At 45.2% G+C, this 25,442-nt stretch overlaps 1 protein-coding gene across 9 annotated transcripts in view; it reads right to left on the bottom strand.

Annotated features, from left to right (window-relative positions):
* The window catches only part of LOC132493189 (synaptotagmin-9), a 391,713-nt gene that overhangs the window by 55,521 nt on the left and 310,750 nt on the right, over positions 1-25,442 (bottom strand). For all 9 annotated transcript variants that reach the window (XM_060103488.1, XM_060103490.1, XM_060103489.1 and 6 more), the window contains 2 exons: positions 16,623-16,715; positions 12,585-12,698 (listed from right to left, as the gene is read on the bottom strand). In XM_060103488.1, the coding sequence (XP_059959471.1) occupies positions 12,585-12,698; positions 16,623-16,715 (207 nt within the window). The remainder of the gene's footprint in view (positions 1-12,584; positions 12,699-16,622; positions 16,716-25,442) is intronic.

The following is a 25,442-nucleotide window of genomic DNA, read 5'->3' as shown; positions in this document are numbered from 1 at the left end:
TCTTAGAGGAAAACATAGGCAGAACACTCTATGACATAAATCACAGCAAGATCCTTTTTGACCCACCTCCTGGAGAAATGGAAATAAAGACAAAAATAAACACATGGGACCTAATGAAACTTCAAAGCTTTTGCACAGCAAAGGAAACCATAAACAAGACCAAAAGACAACCCTCAGAATGGGAGAAAATATTTGCAAATGAAGCAACTGACAAAGGATTAATCTCCAAAATTTATAAGCAGCTCATGCAGCTCAATAACAAAAAAACAAACAACCCAATCAAAAAATGGGCAGAAGACCTAAATAGACATTTCTCCACAGAAGATATACAGACTGCCAACAAACACATGAAAGAATGCGCAACATCTTTACTCATTAGAGAAATGCAAATCAAAACTACAATGAGATATCATCTCACACCAGTCAGAATGGCCATCATCAAGAAATCTAGAAACAATAAATGCTGGAGAGGGTGTGGCAAAAAGGGAACACTCTTGCACTGCTGGTGGGAATGTGAATTGGTACAGCCACTATAGAGAACAGTATGGAGGTTCCTTAAAAAACTACAAATAGAACTACCATATGACCCAGCAATCCCACTACTGGGCATATACCCTGAGAAAACCATAATTCAAAAAGAGTCATGTACCAAAATGTTCATTGCAGCCCTATTTACAATAGCCCGGAGATGGAAACAACCTAAGTGTCCATCATCAGATGAATGGATAAAGATGTGGCACATATATACAGTGGAATATTAGCCATAAAAAGAAACAAAATTGAGCTATTTGTAATGAGGTGGATAGACCTAGAGTCTGTCATACAGAGTGAAGTAAGTCAGAAAGAGAAAGACAAATACCGTATGCTAACACATATATATGGAATTTAAGAAGAAAAAAAATGTCATGAAAAGCCTAGGGGTAAGACAGGAATAAAGACACAGACCTACTAGAGAATGGACTTGAGGATATGGGGAGGGGGAAGGGTAAGCTGTGACAAAGCGAAAGAGAGTCATGGACATATATACACTACCAAACGTAGGGTAGGTGGATGGTGGGAAGCAGCCGCATAGCACAGGGAGATCAGCTCGGTGCTTTGTGACCGCCTGGAGGGGTGGGATAGGGAGGCTGGGAGGGAGATGCAAGAGGGAGGGGATATGGGAACATGTGTATATGTATAACTGATTCACTTTGTTATGAAGCAGAAAGTAACACACCATTGTAAAGCAGTTATACTCCAATAAAGATGTTAAAAAAAAAAAAAATTCAGCCCAGTCTTCCACATATGTCATTGGAAGATCTTACTGCAATGAACCTAGAAGGGAGCTAGGACATAAAGTAGATATTCAATGAGTATTTATTGAATGGTTATAGTAGAATCTTATTTATGTGATATGTATCTTTCCTAGAATGTAAATAAGAAAACTGTTCTTTGCTTATTTTGAGGACAGACCAGGGAGGTTATTAGTAGTCCTGCCAAGCCTAGAACAGTAGCAGACAACAACCTGCCATTAATATATACACTTAATAAGCATAAATAAGACAAAACAAAGGTGATAGGTGAAACACCTTCTCAGCACTACTAGGAATTATGAAGGACCTCAAAAGCCAGGATCACTTCCCAAAGTCCAGGGGTAACATTTCTCCATCGGCAAAAGGCGATGTTGTGTGAGATCCCAAATCTTAGCACATGGAGACATTGGACACACAGGTCCTGGCAAGGAGACCACGATACGATGCTAGGAGGGTAACCAGCCAAATGAGCTGACGGAAAGGACACAGCATCCTGCCATGGTCTGAAATTTCCGTATCATCTTAGGCAACCCAACCCTAGTACAAGAACAGTGATCCCAACAATCTGACCCTACGGCCATGATTTCACGTTCTGAACTGTCCTCAACTCATAAAACCAAACCACACGAGTCAGAGATTTTAACTTGGAAAACATGACTCCCTAGGCAAAAGGCCATCAGTACCTCAGAAAGGTGGGCTACAAATTGTCCGTCTGCTAACCTGAGGGAGAGTATCCAGAAGCCAAAGAATTCAGCAAAATGAGCTTAGTACTGGACTGAGGATCCCATCTCTTCCTGGGCCAGCCAGACTTGAAGCTGGCTTACAGGGCAAAGGCAGCAGCAGTGCCATGCCAGAACTGCGAGCTGCTTGGTCATGAGGAGTTAGCCAGCTAAGTATGTCCAGTGTTGGGACCCGGGGTGGGTGGACATAGATGCACTGAGTGCCTCCTCTGTGCTAGACACTGTTGGGTACTTTACATACATCCTCTCAATAAACCCTCCCAGGGATTTGGCAGTCAACATTACTATCCCTATTTTACAGATGAAGAAACGGGCCCGGAGACTGGCCTGTCTTGGCCAAGGGCACATGCCAATCAACAGCAGAGTTAGTTTTAAAACCAAAGTCTGTTTGGCTTCAAAACTCATTTCTGTTTAATGTATCACATTGTTTCCCAAACAGAGAAAGAAGTCCAAGAATTTCAAGGGAAATAAAAAATACATGCTTAAAAAAGCCAGTCAACAAATATTCACTGAGCCCAGGAAAGACCTGCTCAAACTGTTAAAATTTTGTTGAACACATACTATCTACTAGGGCCTGGTGCTAAGGCTATGCAGGCCATAAAAGGCCCTAAAATGTTCTTCCCTGGGTGAAGAAGATGGGATTTCTGGGTCTTGAGTATCTTAAGATCTAATCCTTCCTAATGCCGCCTGCTCGTTATCAACATCCTTCTCCCTCTTCCCCACCTTCCCCTTTCCTCCACCACCTCATTCTGTGTCTTTCTCTCCATCCTTTCATCTAGCTGCTTTGTTCCAGAAATGATTTGAGGTTGTTTGCCAAATAGACAACTCGGGCTTCCCTGGTGGCACAGTGGTTGAGAGTCCGCCTGCCGATGCAGGGCACGCGGGTTCGTGCCCCGGTCCGGGAAGATCCCACATGCCGCGGAGCGGCTAGGACTGTGAGCCATGGCCGCTGAACCTGTGCGTCCGGAGCCTGTGCTCCGCAACGGGAGAGGCCACAACAGTGAGAGGCCCGCGTACCGCCAAAAAAAAAAAAAAAAAAAGGCTACACAAGTTAAAAAATAAACCGTAAAAATTAAAGCGGTTAAGGAAAGAAGTTGAAGCCAGAGTGACTGTCGGCATAAAACTCATACCCTAAAGTTCTATTCACAGCTAGAGATGGAGTACAATGTGTATGTGAGCTTCCCAGCCACCAGCGCAAAGGGAAAAAGGGAGGATTCTAGAACTCAAGGTCCATGGGATAATAACAATTGCTTTGGAGTGCTAAGAACTCAGAAAATCTTCTTCCATGAGACTTCCATCATTTGTTCAGCTACCAGATGCCAAGGCCTAGGGATAGGAGAGTTAAAAGTACAGCCCCTGTTGAGCTCCTGAGTCTCTTAAAAAGGTATTTAATGCAGTTGTCTACTGACCAGCATTCAAGATACTGCCTTGGTGGAATGTAAAAAAGCCTCAGAAGGCATCTCTCTTGAAAGCTAAGAATCTACTCTACTTTCATTATTTCCAGAATCCCTCTAGTTGTTTGTTGGTTTTTTTTTTGCGGTACGCAGGCCTCTCACTGCTGTGGCCTCTCCCGTTGCGGAGCACAGGCTCCAGACGCGCAGTCTCAGCGGCCATGACTCACGGGCCCAGCCACTCCGCGGCATGTGGGATATTCCCTGACCGGGGCACGAACCCGTGTCCCCTGCATCGGCAGGCGGACTCTCAACCACTGCGCCACCAGGGCAGCCCCCTCTGGCTGTTTTAACTGCCAGGTTGTAATTGGTCATACCAATGTTCCAGTTAATGAGGATAATATTCTAATTGGTTGCATTAACATTCCAATGGCCATTCCAATTGGTCATGCCAGGGTTCTGATTGGTCACACTAACATTCCAAGTGGACATTTCAATTAGACACACCAAAGTTTTAATGAGAAGCCTGGGGCTGCTTAATTTCACATAGTCCACTGATAACAAAACTTCTCCTTACTCCCTCCTAGATTCTATTAGCATGCGCTTCCCCCTTTCATTATGATCACCCCTGGTCCTTGTCATCAATAAGTACTGTCCTACTTCCTGAACTCAAAATCAGCCTTTGACAGCCTTATCCCAGCCCAGCTCCACTTCCCCATCTCCCGGCCCAGCATGGCCTCCAGCCACTGTTATGTACTGTGACCTCTATCCTAGTTGTCTTAATAGGATATAAATACCCTACATTCTAAACTGCTCTTTCTACTTCCAGCAGAAACCAAACCCTGACGTTTGCATGACATGACATGTCCTTCCCAGTCCTCTCAAGTAGAGACCGTTCTGCTCCAGCAACCCAACTTACAGAACACCTTTCTCCCTATTACACACTGCTTCTTCCAGATCTCCTACCTCTGCCCTCCTCCTCCTCTAAGGCAGCACCATTCAGTTAAGTCACATTCTCCCCAAATATCCAGACCCCAAGATAGCCTCCCATTTCCATTGATATCCTTGTTAATCAATCTTTCACTCAGTGTCCACCCTGGTTTCACATTTCTTGACCTTGACACCGACAGGCTTTGCTTCCACCTCATTTCAGCTTCTCAGTAGTATGGCCACAGCCTGACCCTCGTCTTGATCCAGAACATGTGTCCTTCACTTCTAAAATCTTCAACTCTGAAATTCTCTCCTCTGGCCACAATCCTCTGACTTTTCAACTGGCCCATTTAGTCACTCAAATCATCTTTAATTTCTTCTTCTGTGGCTACTAGTTACTTAATAACTCCCTATTTTCCTAGTTTATCAACTTCCTTTAAGCAATATTTGCCTCCTTATCCACCCTATACCTTAAGGCCTATCATTTCAGTTATATCATTTCTGCACCAGAAAAGTCTTCCTCTGAGGCATCCTTGCCCCTAGATCTGAAGTGTATTTGCTACACCAGCGCCCACTCCATGCCAAACCTCAAAGACTTTTGTCTATGTTTCCACTCCCCATGGCCTGAGAATTGCTGGTAAAAGTCACTTAATGATGCCAATTGGTTTCCACACAAATTTACACTATCTAATTACAGCTGATCTTCCAACACTGCCTGGCAAAACTTGTATTCATCTCTGGCTGGTTCCTTTCAGAGATTGTTCCAGATCTTTCCATTCTCCTCGAGCCCTAAACCCCACCCTATCCCCTTCTCCTTAAATAACCTCTCCTCAAATTTACTGAAAAGATTTTTAAAGATCATCTGATCAGTCACTGAACTTACATCCTTCCTATTTCAAAGTTTCCCAGAATCATCTCTCATTCCTCTCTCTTGAATCCACGTCTTCGAGAAGGCAAGCCTGCACCTCCTTTTCCGAGGTTAGTCTGACATAACTGCACACAGCCGACTTCTCTGTCAGGTTCTTCTATCTTTAAAAACTGTTCCCAGCCCAATACGTTTCCAGGTTGCACATTAAAAGCATATGTTAAAGGACACAAAGATTCCAGAGTTTGCTCCTGAATTGCTCCACCTGACCCACCTTCCTGTTGCTGACCAGTCCTCCATGCCATCCTCACGCAGCTTGAATGAAGATTCAGGTAACTCCCTGGTTAACCAGTAGCTTTTGGCTTTGTTCTGAGTCCTCCTGGTCCTGTTTCTCCCTCTAGCCGGTAGTGCAGAATGACGCCTGCTCACAGGGACCTGGGCCCTCCCTCACCTCTGTACTGCCTTTGAGGAAGTTCTCACCAAGTCTACACTACTCTAGGGTAGGCCCATTAATCATCTGCTCTGACAGGCATTTAATCTCTCTCTCACCATCAGCTTCCATCCCTCAGGCTATAAACATGATCAAATTTCTGACATTCAAAAGAACCTTCCCTCTTGACCTTCCTTCCCCTCCAGGGACCACCATCAGCTCCTTAGTGCTCAGGCTAGGCAAACGCACTCTGGCACTCTGCGTGTGGTGAACGCTAGCTTTTTCTCCTCCCTCCCCTCTCCCCCTCACAGCCAAGCTCTGAAAAGAATAATCCACTCTTTGCTGCCTCTTCTTCCTCATCTTCCTGTCGCTTCTCAGGAAAACGTCTGCATGCCTGCAACCCAGCTTCTGCCTTCAGCAGAACACAGAAAGAGTCCTGGCTCTGGGACCAGCGTTCCAACTTTCTGAGGCAACTTTCACCTCTCAGCTCTCAACCCACTGACTCACCCTGCATCCCCTCCTTAGTGTGAGCCACCCTCCCTTTCCATTTTCCTGACCTTTCTTTCTTTTTTAAAATATTTATTTTGGCTGCACAGGGTCTTAGTTGCAGCATGTGGGATCTAGTTCCCTGACCAGGGATCGAACCCAGCCCCCCCTGCATTGGGAGCACGGAGTCTTAACCACTGGACCACCTGGGAAGTCCCATTTTCCTGACCTTTCTTTTTTCTCCTTTGTCTTCTCTGCTGGCACCTTTTATTCTGTCTACCCCTTAAGAGTAACATTCTTGGATCCTTAGCTCCCATCCCCAAGACTACAGTGATCTCTGATCCAGCCTGTTTGTCCAGAGCACGAAGGCAACGCTTGGCACCTACTGAGACTTGCAGGGTGGGATCCTGCTGGGATCTCTTGGAATCATAGAGCTACTGTAATGGGGTGGGGGGGAATGGGGAGACAGGGGGCTGGAGATAAGGGGCAGAGGTTTCATAAGCAGCAGTAATGTCTGCTCTCCTCATTGGTTCAAGGCTGCCTGTGTAAATGAGAGAGGGCAAGGGCTGAGGAGGGGTGGTATGGGAGGACGGTGGTTTGTGTTTCTTACTAGGCAGGACCATGAAACTGGGTAATGAAGAAAACCAATGAACAAAATTATCACTCACACCCTCACTTCACCACTACCAGTAATCTCTTCCAGAAGGACAAATACATCTCCTTTCTGGGAGATGAAAAAAAAGCCCCCATCTCAGAGCAAACCATCATTTCCTTTTCCCAAAGCTCAGTGTCTGACTGGAGCTGATAAAGAGAATTTGCCTTTCAACTTTGCTCTCCTTAAAGGGCCACATCTTGAAGCGATTACTTCCAACTTTAAGTGTGGAACCTGACCCAGGGAGTTTCTGACCAATGACGGGGGACTGGAGCCAGACCGGCAACCTGAAACCAGAATGAAAGAATAGGCCATGGAACGACTTGAAAGGAAAAATATGTCCCTCTGCCCTTTGAAGTAAGAGGCCCAGGCCTTGCCGGGAAGCCTCTTTCAGGGAGAGGGGTGCGTAGTCAAGCTGGGTTTGAGTCCAGACTCAGTCCCCACTAACCAAATCGCCTCTCTGAACCTCAGTCCCCTATCTGTAAAAAGGGGTAAAGCACCTGCCTCACACTGCGGTCTGGAGATCCAACATCAAAGGAGATAAACTTGAGGAAAGCAGTTATCTCTGCCTCACAAATCTCCCACGGGGAGTTTTAGGGAATAACTGGCAAATCCCCTTCTTCTTCACTCAAGTGTCCTGTTCTCCTCGGACAGATTTGTGCTCCCACAGGGTCAGGTGCATAGCTCTGTTTAATATCCTTCCTGAGGTAGAAATACCTCCCTAAAGGTGCTCTCGGGGAATTTATGAGCTGGGTGCTGACGACGCTTTGCCGAGTTCACACACCTGGGCACACTGTTCCCTCACTCGACTCAAGGGCAGGAACAGGGCCTAGTGTCCTGGGTCCCATAACCCCCTGGCCATTGTGTGACAGTCCAGTTTTAACAAAACTGCAACAACTGTACTACAGCTCTAGGAGTCCACACTGTCATCTCTGTTCTCTATAAATAAGGGCACAGGTTCACTGACTTCCCCAGATCAACCACAAGTGGTGAATCTGCAGAAAGTCATGTCCATGGACTCCAAATCCCCTAAATTTGTCACTCTCCACACCTCACCTAAAAGGCAGCTGACATAAGGAGGTTGCCTGACACCTGGGGCTCCGGGTCAGGTTGGAGGACTGAGGTAGAGCCTGGTGTCCTTCCAGGCCTCCCCAAAGCTGGGCTGTGTCCTCACAAGGAGCTTTGCATCCTTTCTTCCTCCCGCCTTGGGTTCCCTATCCTGTCTTCTTTTTGGCACTAAACATGGCTGCTGCGCTTGGCATTGATTACACCTGTCAATGGCCAACCTCTGGAAAATGTTCCATTTGGCTGCCGGCTCTGTATAAGACCTCTTCTCCACTGAACAGCATCGCTTCCTCCCTGAAATCATCACCCGCTGGAGAAGGGTCAGTGATCAGAGGCAGAGGAGCTTGTGGGGCAGGAACCGACAGGACCCCAGAGAACCCATGGAGGCCACTTTAGAAAGTCACCAGGGACTTCAAATACATCACAGAGCATAAGGAACTCTCTCTCTGTGATAGATTTCGTTGCCAACATGGTCTAGGCCAATCACAATGGGGAGGGCGCTGGTCCACACCTGTATTCCTGGGGTGTTATTCTGGGCTCTGGGCTCGGATGGTTCAGTGTACAGCCCTCAAAGATGCAGCTGGGCAACGCCTTGACCTGCTTAAAATGGAGGTGAAGGGCTTCCCTGGTGGCGCAGTGGTTGAGAGTCCTCCTGCCGATGCAGGGGACACGGGTTCGTGCCCCGGTCCAGGAGAATCCCACATGCCGTGGAGCGGCTGGGCCCGTGAGGCATGGCCGCTGAGCCTGCGCGTCCAGAGCCTGTGCTCCGCAACGGCAGAGGCTGCAACAGTGAGAGGCCCGCGTACCGCAAAAAAAAAAAAAAAAAAAAAAAAAAAAGGAGGTGAAAACGGACTCAGGCTGTGGGCCTTTGAAGACCCACTTGTACATTTCCTGGGAGATGTCTCTTCCTAATAGGGAAGCCTCCCCGGGGAATCTAGACACGCTCAGTGAGTCAGAGACCATATCAGAGTAGGTGTTTCCACAGGCAGCTCCAAGAGACGCTTGTAGCTGCCCCATTCCCACCCTGTTTCCTGCAACAGGCTGCAGACAAGAAATATTTTGCCCTCAAATGTGTCTATAATCTATGCGTGGCTCGTGTGGCCCTGCCTCTGTGCTGGTTCTGTTTGGTCCTGGTTTGCCTGTCTAACCCCATGGATATTCATGCTCTCCCTTTCTGAAGACCAGATGGGTTAATGTGCAGAAGAAAACAGATGAGAGCTAAGAGATCAGCACTTAGCAGGGGACCAGGCCAAGCCAGGCTGAGGGGTCCATGGCTCGTGAGTCGGGTGGGGAACACTGGTCAGGAGAACAGCTGTGGGGAGAGACAGCACAGTGGGGTTTGGAACCCATGGACACACAGGGTTTGGACGATGCTGGTTGGGTCTGGGTTTCCTTAAGTCCCCCCAGAGGTCTTCTAGCCAGCCAAGGGGGCGTAGTCTGGAATAGAGGTTGCAGACTGGAGATCTGTGGGCCAGGCTTGGCCTAAAGGTACAATAAATACTGTGTGGTTCACACAATACTTCTTTTTCATTTAAATTAGTTGCCAATGTTTTTAAAATAGAAAGACTGATCTTCAAATTTTTACATCTGGATTTCCAGCTTCTTGTGAGAAGCAGTAATGGGCCTCCATGGGTGGTCAGCTAGAATTGAGTAGTGGCTGGCTCCTTTAGAAAGGATGTATTCAGTGTGTAAGGGCTAGCAGGAGCTGCCTCCCCAAGGGAAGCAGCGTCAATAGGCAGTCAGAAGGCCCCACGCTGTGACAGTGAAAGGGTCTCCTTCAGAGCTCCTCTAACAGGAGGCCAGCCTTGGCTCAGGGCTGGCAGAAAGAGGCAATTGTGGACTTCCCTGGTGGCACAGTGGTTGGGAGTCCTCCTGCCAGGGCAGGGGACACGGGTTCGAGCTCTGGTCTGTGAAGATCCCACATGCCGCGGAGCAGCTAAGCCCATGCACCACAACTGCTGAGCCTGCGCTCTAGAGCCCACGAGCCACAACTACTAGAGCCCGTGCTCTGCAGCAAGAGAACCCTCCGCAATGAGAAGCCCACTCACTGCAAACAAAGAGTAGTCCCCGTTCACTGCAACTAGAGAAAGCCCGCGCACAGCAATGAAGACCCATAGGAGCCAAAAATAAAATTAATTAATTAATTTAAAAAAAAAAAGAAAGAGGCAATTGTTTGCCTCCATTCTCTGCCTTAAGGACGTGAGTCATGCTTGCTCCTACCATGAGCCCTGGGGCCCAGGATATCACAGTCTAAGCAGGCAAGTCTCTGCCTATCCCCAGTTCAGAGGACACTTATGTATGTACTCCACGCTATAGATGGCATCACATCAGCATTGTGATGCAAGAATTAAGCGTCTTTTCAAACAGTATCAAGCAGATTTCAGGAAAGCATCAGCATGTGCAGAACATTCAATGTGGCATTTAGAGCTGGCAACCCAATGATCTCCAGCTCAGGCACCACCAAGCCCAGAGAACACATGAGTGGGAGCGGAGCCTCAAATGCCTATGACATGAACTCAGAATTCTCCAGGAAAGGAGTACTGCACACTCCTTTCATTTTACCCTTGAAAGGCTGAGAGAACACAGTCAAAGTTATGGGCATAAAAATAACTTGGTTAAGTTCAGGAAGATCTTTCAACCCCAGAGGTAGCAAATAAGAGCTACCGCACTCCAGAATATACCAAGCCAACACGTTCACCTCTACGGTACATACAAACCCCATGACTGCTACCTCAGCCACGGCACACAAGAAAGAAGATTTAGAATAAATGGGATATAAGGGGCAGTTGAGCTTAAGACTTTTTTAAAAGTCTAAAATCCAGTCTATGGGATAATGCTTAGAAGGATAAGACAACCTCAGAGAGCTCAGGCACTACGATAGGCCATTTTCTGACCTCCGATCATGTGGTTACTCACCAGGCACAGCCTTCCTGAAACATCGGCCTTCTGCCATTTTTCTGACATGTTCCCTTCCACATGCAAATTTTCCTGGTCTGTCTAGGTTTTTTTTTTTTTTTTTTTTAAGAGCCCCTCCATCATCTTCCTCCCTGGTCCCCACCCAGAACCGCATTTTTGCTGTCTTGAAAATATAATCTAGTGGGTTGTCCCATGCACTCTTGTGAAAATGCTTTTCTGCCATTTGAGATTTTTCCACCAGGCTATTTTCTTTCCTGGGTCCTCAAAAGAAAGATTCAACTTTTAAGAGTAAATAAAAAGAAAGATTCACTCCTGTTGCTACTCAGATTTCCAGGGAATATGATAAGCAAGAGAAATGGCATACAATTTAAACAGAAAATCAAATGGAGCCAAGAATGTGGTAACTTATTAATCAGCAATGAAAGGATAAACTAATAACAGCTTCCAAGCTGTCGGAACTAGTTTCTACAAAGACATTTGCATAAAAATATTGATCTTAAAAAACGTTCTTCAAATGCACTCAAAGCTAAGAAACACCTAGAAACTAAGATATTTACCCCTAAGACCAAAGGTCATATTCAAAGCCTCTGTTCATTACTATGTTGTGGAGAAACAATTTGAATTTTATGCTGACCAAAGCAATAAAAAAAAAAAAACAGAGCTTGGGGGGTGGGGGAGGGAGATTATAGGCAGTCTTCTAATTGAACACGCTCATTTTAAGAAATGGACTTTCATTCTTTAAATAATTAGTGAGCACCTTTTATGTGCCAAGTACTATACCAGGAGCTACAAAGCATACACATATAAACTACAGTCATGGTTTATTTTTCAAAATAACTGAAATGCAAAAATGATGCAAGTTAAGGAATTTAATTAGATATATTACTAGAGTTCATAAAATAAAATTTCTAATTAGCATCTCAACAGATTCGGAAAAGACTTTTGATAAAAATTCAACACGTCTTCCTAAAAATTGCAGCTCGTTATTTACAATGGGGTCAGACTGTTCAAGAAGAGTCAATTATAATACTTTTACTAAAAAAAAGAAAAAGAAAAAAGGTCTAAGTGATAGTAAAGACAACGATACAGCAAAATTTGAAAGTGGAAAAAAACTCACTCTATGACGTTAAGCATAGAAAAGCTGAGGACTAAATCGTATCTCTGGTGCAAATAGTGTTTTGTATATTATATGTACATATAACAAAAAGGCCCAAAGAGAAACAAGAAGACATTTAAGAGATGTTTCTGAATGGTAAAAGAGCAGCTAATTTTTTTTCATTTTAATATGTATTAACTTATATTAAAATATTATTTATGTAATATGTGATTGGTTTTATCAAAGAAAGCCACACAGAGTGAGAGGGGAAAGAGTGAGGGTAGGAAAGAGGCACAAAATAAGTTAATCGACTTTCGAAAACCCGAGATGCCACTTACAGGGCAAAGGCGACAACAGTGCAATGCCCGAACTGTGGGTTACTTGGTCATGAGGAGTTAGCCAGTTAAGTGTGTCCAGTGTGGTTGGTGTGATAAGATGAGGGGGACATGGCCAGCAGAGAGCTCTGCACTGAACCAAGCCAGGAGAAAGTGCCCTGGGAATCTGTCAAACCAGCCCAACAAGTTATTCCTCCCAGGCCAGCCCTTCCCTGCCCCCCAACTCCGGTTTCACCTGCTGTGTAAACACCACAGGCTAAGCAGCCAACCCTCCCTCCAGGCAGGACAGGAAAGGAAGCAGCGAGCTCTGTAACGTGGACCCAGAAAGGGGCTTGCCCACGTGAGCGGCTGCAGGACCCAAGGCCCTGGGCCCCATCCACCCTTACCTGTTGAAGCATCTCTTCAGCAGCATTGAGTTTCACCTGGTGCCCTTCCAGACACACTTCCAGGTCCCGAATCTTCTCTCCTTGGGCTTCCACTTGGTCCGTGAGGACACTCACCTGTCCCAGGAAATAAAGCAAGGGTGGAGGGCTGGGACCGGCTCCCCGCTGGAGGGGAGCCTTGAAGCCACACCACTGATTCTTGATGTGAGAAGAATGGCTGCTATTTTTGGTGGGTGGTAAGTGGGGGAAGTGTCCTGGATGAAAGGAACCCCGGTTGTTTTCTCACCTGGCCGGGAAGTCCCAGTCACCACCTGGACCAGGTTGGTCACATTTCCCGCTCTTGACAGACTCAGGAGAAAAACATCCAGCAGCCACGAGAGTGGCCTCTGGGCTGGACTCTGGTTCCTTGCGCCTCTCACAGAGCTCCCTTGGGCAGCCCGACCTCAAGGAATACCCCAGCTGGCTCGCCAGGGCTTCTGCCACCTCACGTGGAAGTGCAATCCAAACTTCTGTGCAGAGTAGCCAATGACCTTACCCCTCTCATCAGGGTGTGAGGACAGCTCACCTATCAGGCGAGGGTTCTGAAGCAATTAAGGAATGTGGGACGTAAAGGGCATGTATTAGCACTGACAAAACTTGGCTGCAGGAAGGTTTTTGTGCTTCACAGGCCAAAACATGACTTTAAGTCATAAATATACACAAGCCACACTGCATATACAGTGGCAGGAAAACAGTCGTCTTTCTGAAGAACATCGAGACTATCTATTGGAATTGTTAGCAAATAAAAATCCATTTACAATAAATTATACCCTAAATACAGACTGAGGATTTTCAAAGCCTCCTCTATCAGCAAACAGCCCTTTTCCTTATTTTTTTAATTTTCCTTATTATTTTTAAATCCTTTTCCTTATTATTAAATAATCCTTTTCCATATTACTATTAAATAATTATTATTAAAAGGTGCCTCAGAGCAGGAAGAGGAAGAAAGCATATGAGTGACCTCCCCCAAAATAAAGAAATCAAGGACTGGTAAATTGAGATCCTTTATAGCCTTTTGGTTTTTAACCAGTGGTTGACTCATCACCATTTACATATAGATGATCATAAATTATTTCTCAGTCTGTAAAGGAATGATAGCTGGAGCATGAGAGTTAATGTGAATTCACTTATGCATGCTTAAATAAAGTTATGAATTATAAAGCTCCCTTTTACAGAGGCACTAATCTGAATGAATATGGCTGCTTTAAGCTTTCCATTTTTTATGTTCCTAAGTGATTAATGAATTACTGAAACATACTCCTGGAGCTGACGCATGGCGGGCTAACATCTCAATTATAATCCAAAACTGGGCGCCTCATCCTCGCTGGCTGACACGATCAGCCGTCCTGGCCTTTTCAACTACTAACTCTAATTTCAAAAGAGCAGGATGCCAGGGGTGGCCTTTGCTCCCTGGGTTCCAGAGTTTCTGTCGGGGATGTGTTATGGTTAATCTTACTGGGATGATTAACACTTAGAGAGTCTGCACCACGCCTTGGGGCCATGCGCTGACGATACCCAGCGGAATAGGTACCCAGACGAATAACATGTGGTCTCCGGCATTCTATAGCTTATAGCCCAGCTGCTCATGAGACTCGAGATACACCAGGTTGTGGGGTCCTTATGAACATGAATACTCTGTCTAGGTTATGAATGTAGAGGTATAGAAAATTGGGAGAAAATGTATAAAGGTTCTAAATGTGACCTTTATTCAAGAAAAACAATTATTTTCTGAGCCCCTACCACATGCTAGGCATAATTTTAAAAACCGAGGGGATACAGAAGTGGGGGAAAAAGAAAAAGATGAAAATCCTTGCATTAAGAAGTTCGCATTCTAATGAAGAAATACAAGATTTTGGTTTTATTTGTTGTTTAATCCTGAAAACAGTATTTTGCCCTGTGTGATTTCCCTTGTTCTTCCACAAGTAAACCCAGGAGAACATTCTGGGCCAAAGGCTCCAATGAATTTGGTCTGGCTGAGCTGTCTTGTGAATTAATCAAGCAAGCGGCTCCCCCATGCTGAGGATCTGTCTAACCTGCTCCGTGGAGCCTCTAGAGACAGCAGTGAGCAGGCAGGAGCAACTCTGAGAGTCTGTCCACAAGCTCCTGGAGGGACAGAAACCACTAGGATCCACTTCTGACTTTTCTGATAAGCAGCTCCCCAGTTGTGCTAGTATTATTTCATTAAGGATTATTCAAGAATTTGGAATTTTTAAAATATCAGAGATACTATCACACAGGAATTCTTTATTAAATTGTAACCCTCTAAATAGAAATGTCTCATTTCAGCCGTGAAGGTTCCGGGTTCATTAGTTTATAGCTTGATACTGTTTGTGGCAAAATTCTAAACTGGACGCTCTTCCATCAGTTGTGTCATTGGGATGGGGGTTCAAATTACACATCCCTCAAGATGTCTGCACTCTAACGTGTTATATAATCTGGCCCCTGCTACCTCTCAGCAGGCAGTTCCCAGGCTTCTCAGGGTCACCAGCTCCAACCACACAGCCCCTTCCTGTTCTTCCCACACACCAAGTACACGCCTACCTCAGGGTGCTCACTGGACCAACCATTTCCTCTGCCTGGCATGTGCTTCTCCCAGTCTCTGTGGGGCTCCCTCCCCAGCTCCTTAAGTCTCCTCCTAACGGGGAGGTCTTCCCTGACCACACAGTCTTATCCTGCTTTATTTTTTTCCATAGCATTTGTCATCACTGGAGACATTTTGTGAATTGGTTTGTTTATCGTCCATGTACGTGTGCACACGCGTGCACGCGCACGCACACACACACACACGAATGGAAGCTTGAGAACAGGGACTTTGTCTATTTTCTTCACTGCTACAACCCCAGCACCTAAAACCAGTATCCACTGAGTTGTGGGCATGCAAATAGTTTTTAATGAACAAATCAATGAAGTGAAGAAAAAAAAAACCTAGGATGCAAAATTGTGTAATTGTATATTTGGTCTGAGCTTAATTTTTTTAAATAGGGGCAGGACAGGAAAAAAAAAGGACTGGAAGAAAGGGCCAACATGTTAAATTCTTTTTGACTTTCCAAAGTTTCTAAAATAATCAGATATTATACCTACATTCATAAAATGAAGTGAAATAAAAGAAATAAGGTAAAACGGAAGGAAAAAAGCCAAACATACTGCAGCCTCTTAACTCTAGTGCTAACTCTAGTGCTCTAAGCTAAGGCCCATAGTCTAGGGAGGGTCCCAGAACCCTACCTGCCCCCTCGCTTCCATCCCACTTACCAGTCTTAATCACCACCCTTCAAGCTTTTTAAGGAGCTGGGATTAGGATATTAGTCTTATTATTCTCTAAATTGTCAATCACAGTGTCTGAGGCATACCAGACCTTGAGGCTTGATTCATGTGTTTGAGAACTAACACAGCAAAGAGCTCCTACCTCAGCAAAAAGTGTCCCATGAGAAAGATCAACTTTTCAGAATGCAATGCAAGTTTTCAGACCTGAAACTACGTCTTTGACTCTTTGTCCCTGAAAAGTTTTGTAGTTCCTTTCTTCAAAGTAAGAGAGTCATCAAAGGCTTATTAACCCATGTTAACAGCTCCAGGGGGTTTGGCCTCAAAGTGGTCAGTCTAGATCCAACTCCGGATGAACTGGGCCTGATCCTGTTAGCATCCACCCTGGGGCTTTTTAAGAGGCTTTGCTTTATTAGTGACATGAGGACACATCTTTGCAAGACTTCTGGAAGACAGGGCCCCATTAATCAGCCTGGCCACAGAGCTTCCAGTGTATAGATGCAGGTACTCTTGTAGTCCGTGATAAATAAATGAATCCATTCACAGCCCCCAAAAGCCAAGGCCAGAGTTAAATTGTGCCCCCAGTTACTTTCGCCTTTGTTTCAGGAAAAGTCTTTTGAAAAACATACACTTTGGGAGCAGGAGACATCCAACAGAGAAAACCCTTTGGACTTCCCTCCTACTTAAGGCAGCTACAGAGTTGGAGGTAACAGAATAAGCTGGTTCCCACCAAAAAGGACCCACCTGTAATATGAGGGACTCCTTATCTCCTTCTAGACGTGCTAAGCGTTCCTGGTACGTTTCATTACTAGCAGCACTGTGGTGATTTACCTGGGACTAAAGGGAAGAGGAAAAAAACACACACTTAAAAGGCTGGAAAAACATCTTACCAACTTCCAAATGATGTATGCAATTGGTGAGGACAGTTTCGTTCATTATCTATGCAAAACCACCCACCTAAACAGGAAACCACGGGATTTCAAAACTACTACAAGGAGGACCAGATCAGATGCCACTGACAGGCGTGCCATGAAAGTTGGCAAAAACCACCCCCTGGGTGACCTCACCTTTGGCTAGAAAGGCCTTGGTGGAACTCCAGACCCTGCGGTGCTTGACGTGACTGGGCGTGTTGGGTCTGGTTTAGCTGGAGGCACAGCCGTCCAGCAGCACCAATAGCAATAAGGGTCTACTCTTTGAGACCAGGGAGCTGGTACCATTCACTGAGGAACTATACGGGAACAACTCCTGCACAGATCTTGTCTCCTGACTCTCACGCCAGAGTTCTCCAGAGCCGAGGCACACCTCACGGCGTGGAGGCCCATCCTGAACATCGCAGAGAGCCTGGAGGATGAGGGATGCCAAACGGAAGGCCCTTCATCTACTCGCACATCCCTTTCAGAAGTGGCCAATCGCACCCCTCAATAAGGACTCTGGCAACCAGGGTGGCACGTGGAGTTGCTGCAGTGTTAGAGCTGAGAGGAATAAGTTAAGATGAAACGTCTTGAGAAGAACCCAAATGACAGCCAGAGGAATCTCAAGGGCCAAGCAGAGGGAAAACACAGGAAATACCAAGTAGCCGGAAACCATGGAAAACAGAGGAAAGGGAGATTTGAGATGGCAGTCGAGAGGCAAAGCTTATAAAATGCCCTGAGCTAGAGACAGGAGCTGCAGTCACTTCCTGGGTGTGTCTGCCCTGGTTGTAGGCAGGGAGGAGGGAGGTAGCTGCTAATGGAACTGAACTGGCCCAGTGCTACGACTACGCCCTTCTTCCACGAGGAATTTAAGGGCCCAAACCAGAGGCGCACAGTAGGCCATCCAGGGGCTCAGCGGTCTGAAAAAGCAGATCTTATTGCTAAACGGGGAAATGACACTCCTTGACACCTGGGCTGGTCCAGAGGAGTCAATGCTCCAATGTTCGTAAGGCGGGTATCCTACATCCCAAAGGAAAGCCACGATTGTACAAAGGAGAATGTCAGAGAGGAGACCACGCACAGGGGCCCAGAGGTGGTCCCCTTCTCCTGAGCCCATTTAGCCACATTCCAACCTTCAGAATGGGCTTTCCAACCACACCCCACCCGCCCCATTAGGAAGAGATACCTCCTGCCTTCCCTTGCCCCATCCCTTCCCCAGAGCACTGCCTAGGTGAGGGCAGGTGGCAGAGCCAGGCCTGGTTCTAAAAAGAAATAGGGAGCAAGAAATCTTCATTCAAGCCCTGGAGTGTCACCTGTGAGAGAAGCACTGGCTGTTTGTCGAAGGTGCAGCGGGAGGGTGAGCCCAGGGGCCATTTCCCAGGGCAGCTGTGCCAGGCACAGGCCAGACGGACAGGGCACCCCTGCCATTCCACTGCCTTTTCCTCTAGCCCTTCTCCAGTCTGCATCTTGTTCAGTGTTATGGAAGCTCTTTCATACCATAAACAAAGGGCCTTAGCAATCACTAATGGCTTCTTTGTGTGGATGGCAGTTTATTATTGTTCCATTAATTAATATTCCAGTCATCACATGGTCAAACACTGACTAGTATCCAAAGATATAATTATAACCTACATTTCTCAGAACCTAACAAGAAAAGAAAGGAAAATAGTTCTTAAGCAGCAGGTCAATTGCTTCTCTGTCCAAGAACTCACATGATGGTGACTTTCAGAGGAGAGAGACTGAGAACAGAAAGGACCCAGGCACCCAAGTGAAGCCGTGTAAATCCAGTGCCAGTGCCAAAGTTAGCACATGCACAGGGCCACCCACCACTGGCAGCTGGCACTTCTCCAGCAGGAGATGAAGGGAAGGCTCCTTCCACAAGACTCCAGCCAGCTACCACGCCACCTGGGCCTCAGTCAAATGGAGTGCAGTGTGTTCGTACGATAAAAGACCTACCCACACAATAACCCAGAGAGGCAGCTAGTTGACAAAAAAAAAAAAAAAAAAGAGGAAGGAAGGAAGTTGATATCGTAAGTTCAGTTAATACACAAAATGCGTGCCATAGAGTCTATAACACGTGCTAGAAGTAGATTAAAAAAATAAAAACGGAATCTACTCTAGCAGCCAATGGAAAAAGGGAAGCACAACTGAGTTAAAAGATGCACAGATCAGTATGACAAAGTCAAGCTGACTGCCTAGGAGAAGCACAGCTCTTCCTAAGGAAGGGAGAACCATCCTTTTTTCCAGAGACTTTGTGTAGTGGGATAAACAACACTGATGATGATATCCTCACAGTAAACAGAGCCCAGCAGAACTCACTGCTTTCCTGTGATGTTCTCAAAATAGGTCAAAGGTTAGTGGATAATGTGGGCCAAAAACCAAAGCAATTCTATGGAGACCAATACAATGTGGTCCAAGTACCGTGCTCTAGACACATAGTGGGCACTTAGGCAGCGCTCACCATGTGCCAAACACTGTTGAGAGCACTTTACGTATATTAATTCACTTAATCCTTCCCACAAGTCTGCTAGATGGGTACTATTTTTATTCTAATTTTACACTTAAAGGAACTGAGACACAAAGTATATGAACAAGGCACAAATGGATTATTTGCCCAAGTTACCATGTACGAAACCAGTAAGCTCTCTGTTACAGCTTGAGGAACAAATCAGTATAAATTTTGTTTTATACATTGTGATTGTATGAAAGTTCACTTAAAATAAGGTGTAAAAATGCTGTCTGAACCTAAATATCCATTAATAGAGGAGTGGATAAATAAACTGTGGTTCACCCATATTATGGACAATTTGTAGCATTTTTACATGAGGCAGATTTTTATGAACCAGGATAGAAATACAAGACATTGGATAGTGAAAGCAGCAAGATCCAAAGAATCATGTGGTGTGATACTAGAAAACAGTACTATCCAGCTCTGCAAGTATTGATATATATATATGAAGGTAAATAGATCCAGTGTCTGGAAGGCTATAGAACAACCCTTAACAGTGCTCTCATTTGGGGAAGCTTCTGGGCTATGGAAAGTTGGGAGTGGGAGGTTTGGTCAAGAGGGGCTTTAACTATAATATTTGAGCTTCTTATAAAAATATGTTTGGGTTTCCCTCGTGGCGCAGTGGTTGAGAGTCCGCCTGCCGATGCAGGGGACACGGGTTTGTGCCCCGGTCCGGGAAGATCCCACATGCCGCGGAGCGGCTGGGCCCGTGAGCCATGGCCGCTGAGCCTGCGCGTCCAGAGCCTGTGCTCCTCAACGGGAGAGGCCACAGCAGTGAGAGGCCCGCGTACCACACACACACACACAAAATATATATATATATATGTGTGTGTGTTTATTTACTTGAGTAATTAAAATATATTTTAAAATCTAGAAGCACTGTTTGAGTAGCTACAACAGTTCTTGGTGATTTTTTTCCTCCCCTAACAGACTTGAGAGGCACATCCTTTCCCAGCAGTCACACTGGCCCATGTAGCAGTGCTGCTTGTGGCAGAAAAGTCCCTCCCTCGACCCAAATCACCATTTTAGGGGAGCAGGACATCTTCCTCTCATACAGTTGACCAAGATCACTGCTGTTCTCTAGCAAGCTTTTGAAAGGTATTAAACAACAGTGAGATGGAAACAATGTCCCAGAAAGAAGTCTGCCACATTGTTATCCCTTGCTTTTGGTGAAGTTCAGAGTCCTGTGTTTTCACATTCTACAGAAGATGGACAGCTCTCAAGAAAACTGCACTCAAGGGCTTCCCTGGTGGCACAGTGGTTGAGAATCTGCCTGCCAATGCAGGGGACACGGGTTCGAGCCCTGGTCTGGGAGGATCCCACGTGCCACATAGCAACTGGGCCCGTGAGCCACAACTACTGAGCCTGCGCTCCGCAACAAGAGGCGGCGATAGTGAGAGGCCTGCACACGGCGATGAAGAGTGGCCCCCGCTTGCCACAACTAGAGAAAGCCCTCGCACAGAAACGAAGACCCAACACAGCAAAAATAAATAAAATAAATTAATAAACTCCTACCCCCAACATCTTCTTGAAAAAAAAGAAAAAAGAAAACTGCACTCAAGCCTTAGCTGGGCACAGACCAGGATAAACTACCACCTCTGCTTGAAGAAACTGGAAAGCAACTGAGAACAGGGCCAAGAAGAACATCTTGTTGAATGCCAACATTTATTAGCCAAAGGTGAGGAATTGAGTTTTGAGTGAATAAATGCATACTCCTTATTCCAGTAATTGGGCAACAGGTTCAGTCACTTTTTGGCATCATCCTTGGATTATAAAATGGCTGTATCATCGGGGCATAAAAGGCCAGGTCATGAAAATTATTGATGTTTAAACATGTTTAAAAAGACAGAGTCGGGACACAGCTCTGTTTTGCCCAACTTTCAGAAGAGCTTGCTTTCTCAGAGGCTACACCTGCTTCCTTAATTCTAACAGTGGAATTGTAGTAGAAGGCTTGGATCAATACTGAGATCATCAACTGGGTCCCTAAGTTGATTCCAGGTTTGGGAGTCTCTGAAAAGTCTTGTCCGTATTCTCTATTAGGTAACTTGGTGATAGAGCAGTTGCCCAGCTCTCCATGCATAAAGTCAGATGGAGAGAACCATGCCAGCATTCCACCGAGGAGGACAAAGTCACACCGAATTCCGAAGGATGCTACATGCTAAGTTTCTATTCCTCCCCGCTCTGGGATGGCAAGTGATCTAAAGGAGAGTTCTATATTGTTCTACCCTGTTAAGGATGCTCATCCCATTGATGAATAGAAATTAAAAAGAGGTCATTTTTACTCAACTAATGATATTAGCCCCTAGGCTAGACCTGTACAATGGACTTCTGATGTACTAAGGTGTGATATACATATATTTGATCAAATTTTTCTCTTCTGTTTTGATGGTTATTTCTACAAATGTGACAGAGGGAAAAATGAATCTTCTTATCCAAACTTTCCATCGTCAAAGCTATTCCTGAAACTATAATTCACGTTAGTTACCTGATATAATATTGCGTGGGACCAAGAGATACTGTGAAGGCCAGGGATCTGCCTACCTTATGGAGGTGAAATGGCAACTACAGATTGACATTTCCACGTCCTCTTGCGGCGCTTATTGAAGAACGCCACAGTGAAACATACTCCCTCTCTCTTATATCATACAACTGAATCAGCACAGGAAGTTCTTTTTGTGTGTATATTGTCAATAACTCAGAAACTTTAGCCAAGACTATTGAAGTTAAACCACCTTTGCTTCTATCAAAATTTTACCCTCAAGAGGCTGGGCAAAGTCTTGAACAAAGGAATCCAATTTCTAAAACCCAGATCTCTTGGAGGCAAATATAAAACACAGCTCAGAAATGTCACATCAAGGTCTTCCCCAGATGCTCAACGTAACTATTAGAGAAATGCAAATCAAAACTACAACGAGGTACCACCTCACACTGGTCAGAATGACCATCTGCAAAAAGTCCACAAATAATAAATGCTAGAGAGGCTGTGGAGAAAAAGGAACCCACCTACACTGCTGGTGGGAATATAAATTGCTGCAGCCACTATGGAAAACAGTATGGAGCTTCCTTAAAAAGCTAAAAATAGGGACTTCCCTGGTGGCGCAGTGGTTAAGAATCCGCCTGCCAATGCAGGGAACACGGGTTCAAGCCCTGGTCTGGGAAGATCCCACATGCCGTGGAGCAACTAAGTCCATGTGCCACAACTACTGAGCCTGCGCTCTAGAGCCTGCGAACCACAACTACTGAAGCCCACATGTTGCAACTACTGAAACCCGTGTGCCTAGAGCCCATGCTCAGCAACAAAGAGAAGCCACCGCAACGAGTATCCCATGCACCGCAACGAAGAGTAGCCTCTGCTCGCCTCAACTAGAGAATGCCTGCATGCAGCAACGAAGACCCAATGCAGCCAAAAATAAATAAAACTAAAAAAATTTTAAATACTTAAAAAAAAAAAAAAACTAAAAATAGAGTTACCACATGATCCAGCAATCCCACTCCTGGGCATATATCCAGAGAAAACTCTGATTCAAAAATATACATGCACACCAATGTTCATAGAAGCACTATTTACAATAGCCAAGACATGGAAACAACCTAAAGGTCCATGGATAAAGAAGATGTAGTATATATATATACAATGGTATATTACTCGGCTATTAAAAAAGAAGAATGAGATAATGCCATTTGCAGCAACATGGATGGACCTAGAGATTATCATACTAAGTGAAGTAAGTCAGACAGAGAAAGACAAATATCATATGATGTCACTTACATGTGGATCTAAAATATGATACAAACGAACTTATTTACAAAACAGAAACAGACATAGAAAACAAACTTATGGTTACAGAAGGGGAAAGGGGATGTGGGGGAGGGATAAATTAGAAGTTGGGGGACTTCCCTGGTGGTGCAGTGGTTAAGAATCCGCCTGCCAATGCAGGGGACTCGGGTTCGAGCTCTGGTCCGGGAAGATCCCACATGTGGAGCAACTAAGCCTGTACGCCACAACTACTGAGCCTTGCTCTACAGCCTGTGAGCCACAACTACTGAGCCCATGTGCCACAACTAATGAAGCCCACACGCCTAGAGCCTGTGCTCCGCAACGAGAAGCCACCGCAATGAGAAGCTCGCACACAGCAACAGAGTAGCCCCCGCTCGCCACAACTAGAGAAAGCCAGCATGCAGCAAAGAAGACCCAAAGCAGCCAAAAATAATAAATAAAATTTTTTTTAAAGTTGGGTATTAACATATACACAGTACTGTATATAAAATAGATAAACAAGGTCCTACTGTATAGCACAAGGAACTATGTTCAACATCTTGTAATAACCTATAATGGAAAAGAATCTGAAAAAGATTATCTGTCTATATATAACTGAATCACTTTGCTATACAACAGAAACTAACACAACATTATAAATCAACTATACTTCAATTAAAAAAAAAAAAAAAAGATCTTCCCCAGGCCTTACGAGTGATGTTGCTGAGAGTCCTCTGAAACAGAGACAACACAGCACCTTGACTCTTACAGACTGTGGCCCTCTTTCTAGAAGACCCAAAATACTACTGATGCTGAGACTGGGCAGGCTTAATATACAGCTCCAGCTATCAACAGCCTACAGTGGGGCTATCTTCTAAGCCATCTCTAAATGGAAGACAGAGGCTTCAGGATGATGTAGCAGCCGTGCAGGCTGATCCATGGTTGGGGGTCATGGAGTTGACCATGATAGTTAATCAGACTCAGTGATTAGGAGAGAAGCGGGAGGATGGAGAGAGGTCTGTGTGGGTCCAGGAAGCACAGGCCTGACCACCAAGATTCCAGTATGGACAGAGTCTCTATACAAATGGCATTTGGGGCTACACAAAGACACTAGACTAATCGGAGTCCTGCCTCCACCTCTTCCACGGGTGAATAAGGAGTTTACTCTTGGTTAAGTTCCTCATGCACCAAGAGCTGAATGCTAGCAGACTCAAGAAATAAAATAGGTTTTCCATATCTTGGGGGACATTGCATTTTTATCAGGGATGTGATTATCAGCGGATATTTAAGGTTCCCCCCACACACACACACCGGCAAAACCCTTATCATTAGTTGCATTAAAAAAAAAAATCAGACTAGTCAATTTCCCTCTTGCTCTCTTGCTAAGAGAAAGGAACAGGCTGGGGTCGTTACCTTTGCTATAACTATGTGGCACGAGTGAGGGCTGCCATCTCCTTAGAGATATTCTCACCCCTTCCAACCTCCTGATGCAAAGCTTAGATGGTTGGAATCTTTCCTCTGCATTTTTAAACTTGGGAACAGAAAATGGTAGTAGTTGTGCTACAAGGTTCAAAGGTTGTCAGCGGACATGTCTTCTTCCAGGTGGAGGAAGTTGGTTTGCAGCAGGAGTAAGCTATAAAGCCAACACACATGGAAACACAAACAAAAGCCAAGAAAGAGACTGGTGGCATTCTCACCCCTGGTTCATGCTGTCCAAAGGCAATGATACATCCCTGCCCTTACTGTTGGTCCCCTCTTGGCCTACACTGGTTCAAACTGAGTTTCTGTTACTTGCAACCAAAAGTCCTGGCTAATGCATTTATCTCAAATGGTGATCAGTCAATTGATTGAAATTTACTCCTCTGGAAACAGACTTACAAGAAAGCATTCCTGCTATTTGGATATAGTACTGAATTACAAAGGGATTCTACCTTCCACTGCTTGATTTGCTTGAACTGGTAAATTTTAAGACAGAATTGTCAGTTCTGAGCCAACTATAGTTAAAACCGAGATTATCATCAAGGGCTAATAGGGATCTACTTTGTGGCACAGGGTGTGTCTGTGTGGTATGCATGCGGATAAAAAAGGAACCCATTCTCCTTTGTGTGTGAAATGGATGACTTTCTATCCACCACCTGTTGGCCTCCATTGTTATTTCCCAAGCAGAACAAGAAGGTTAATTCAGGGAATGATACAAGATGCAACAGGCCCATGGCATCAACTGCGTGTGTGTGGGGGGAGAGATGAAATAAACAAAAATAGGTTAAAACACAACAAGAAATAAACAAGAAGCTAAAGTAGGGCTAAAAGGTATACGGGTGGATGGGAAATGAATCAATGAAGGGCAATAAGAACATAAAAACACCTAACAACTGTTTAAGAAGCTA

Source organism: Mesoplodon densirostris, chromosome 7, assembly GCF_025265405.1.
Source record: "Mesoplodon densirostris isolate mMesDen1 chromosome 7, mMesDen1 primary haplotype, whole genome shotgun sequence".
Lineage (NCBI taxonomy): Eukaryota > Metazoa > Chordata > Mammalia > Artiodactyla > Ziphiidae > Mesoplodon > Mesoplodon densirostris.
This window is presented reverse-complemented; position numbering and strand designations above follow the sequence as displayed.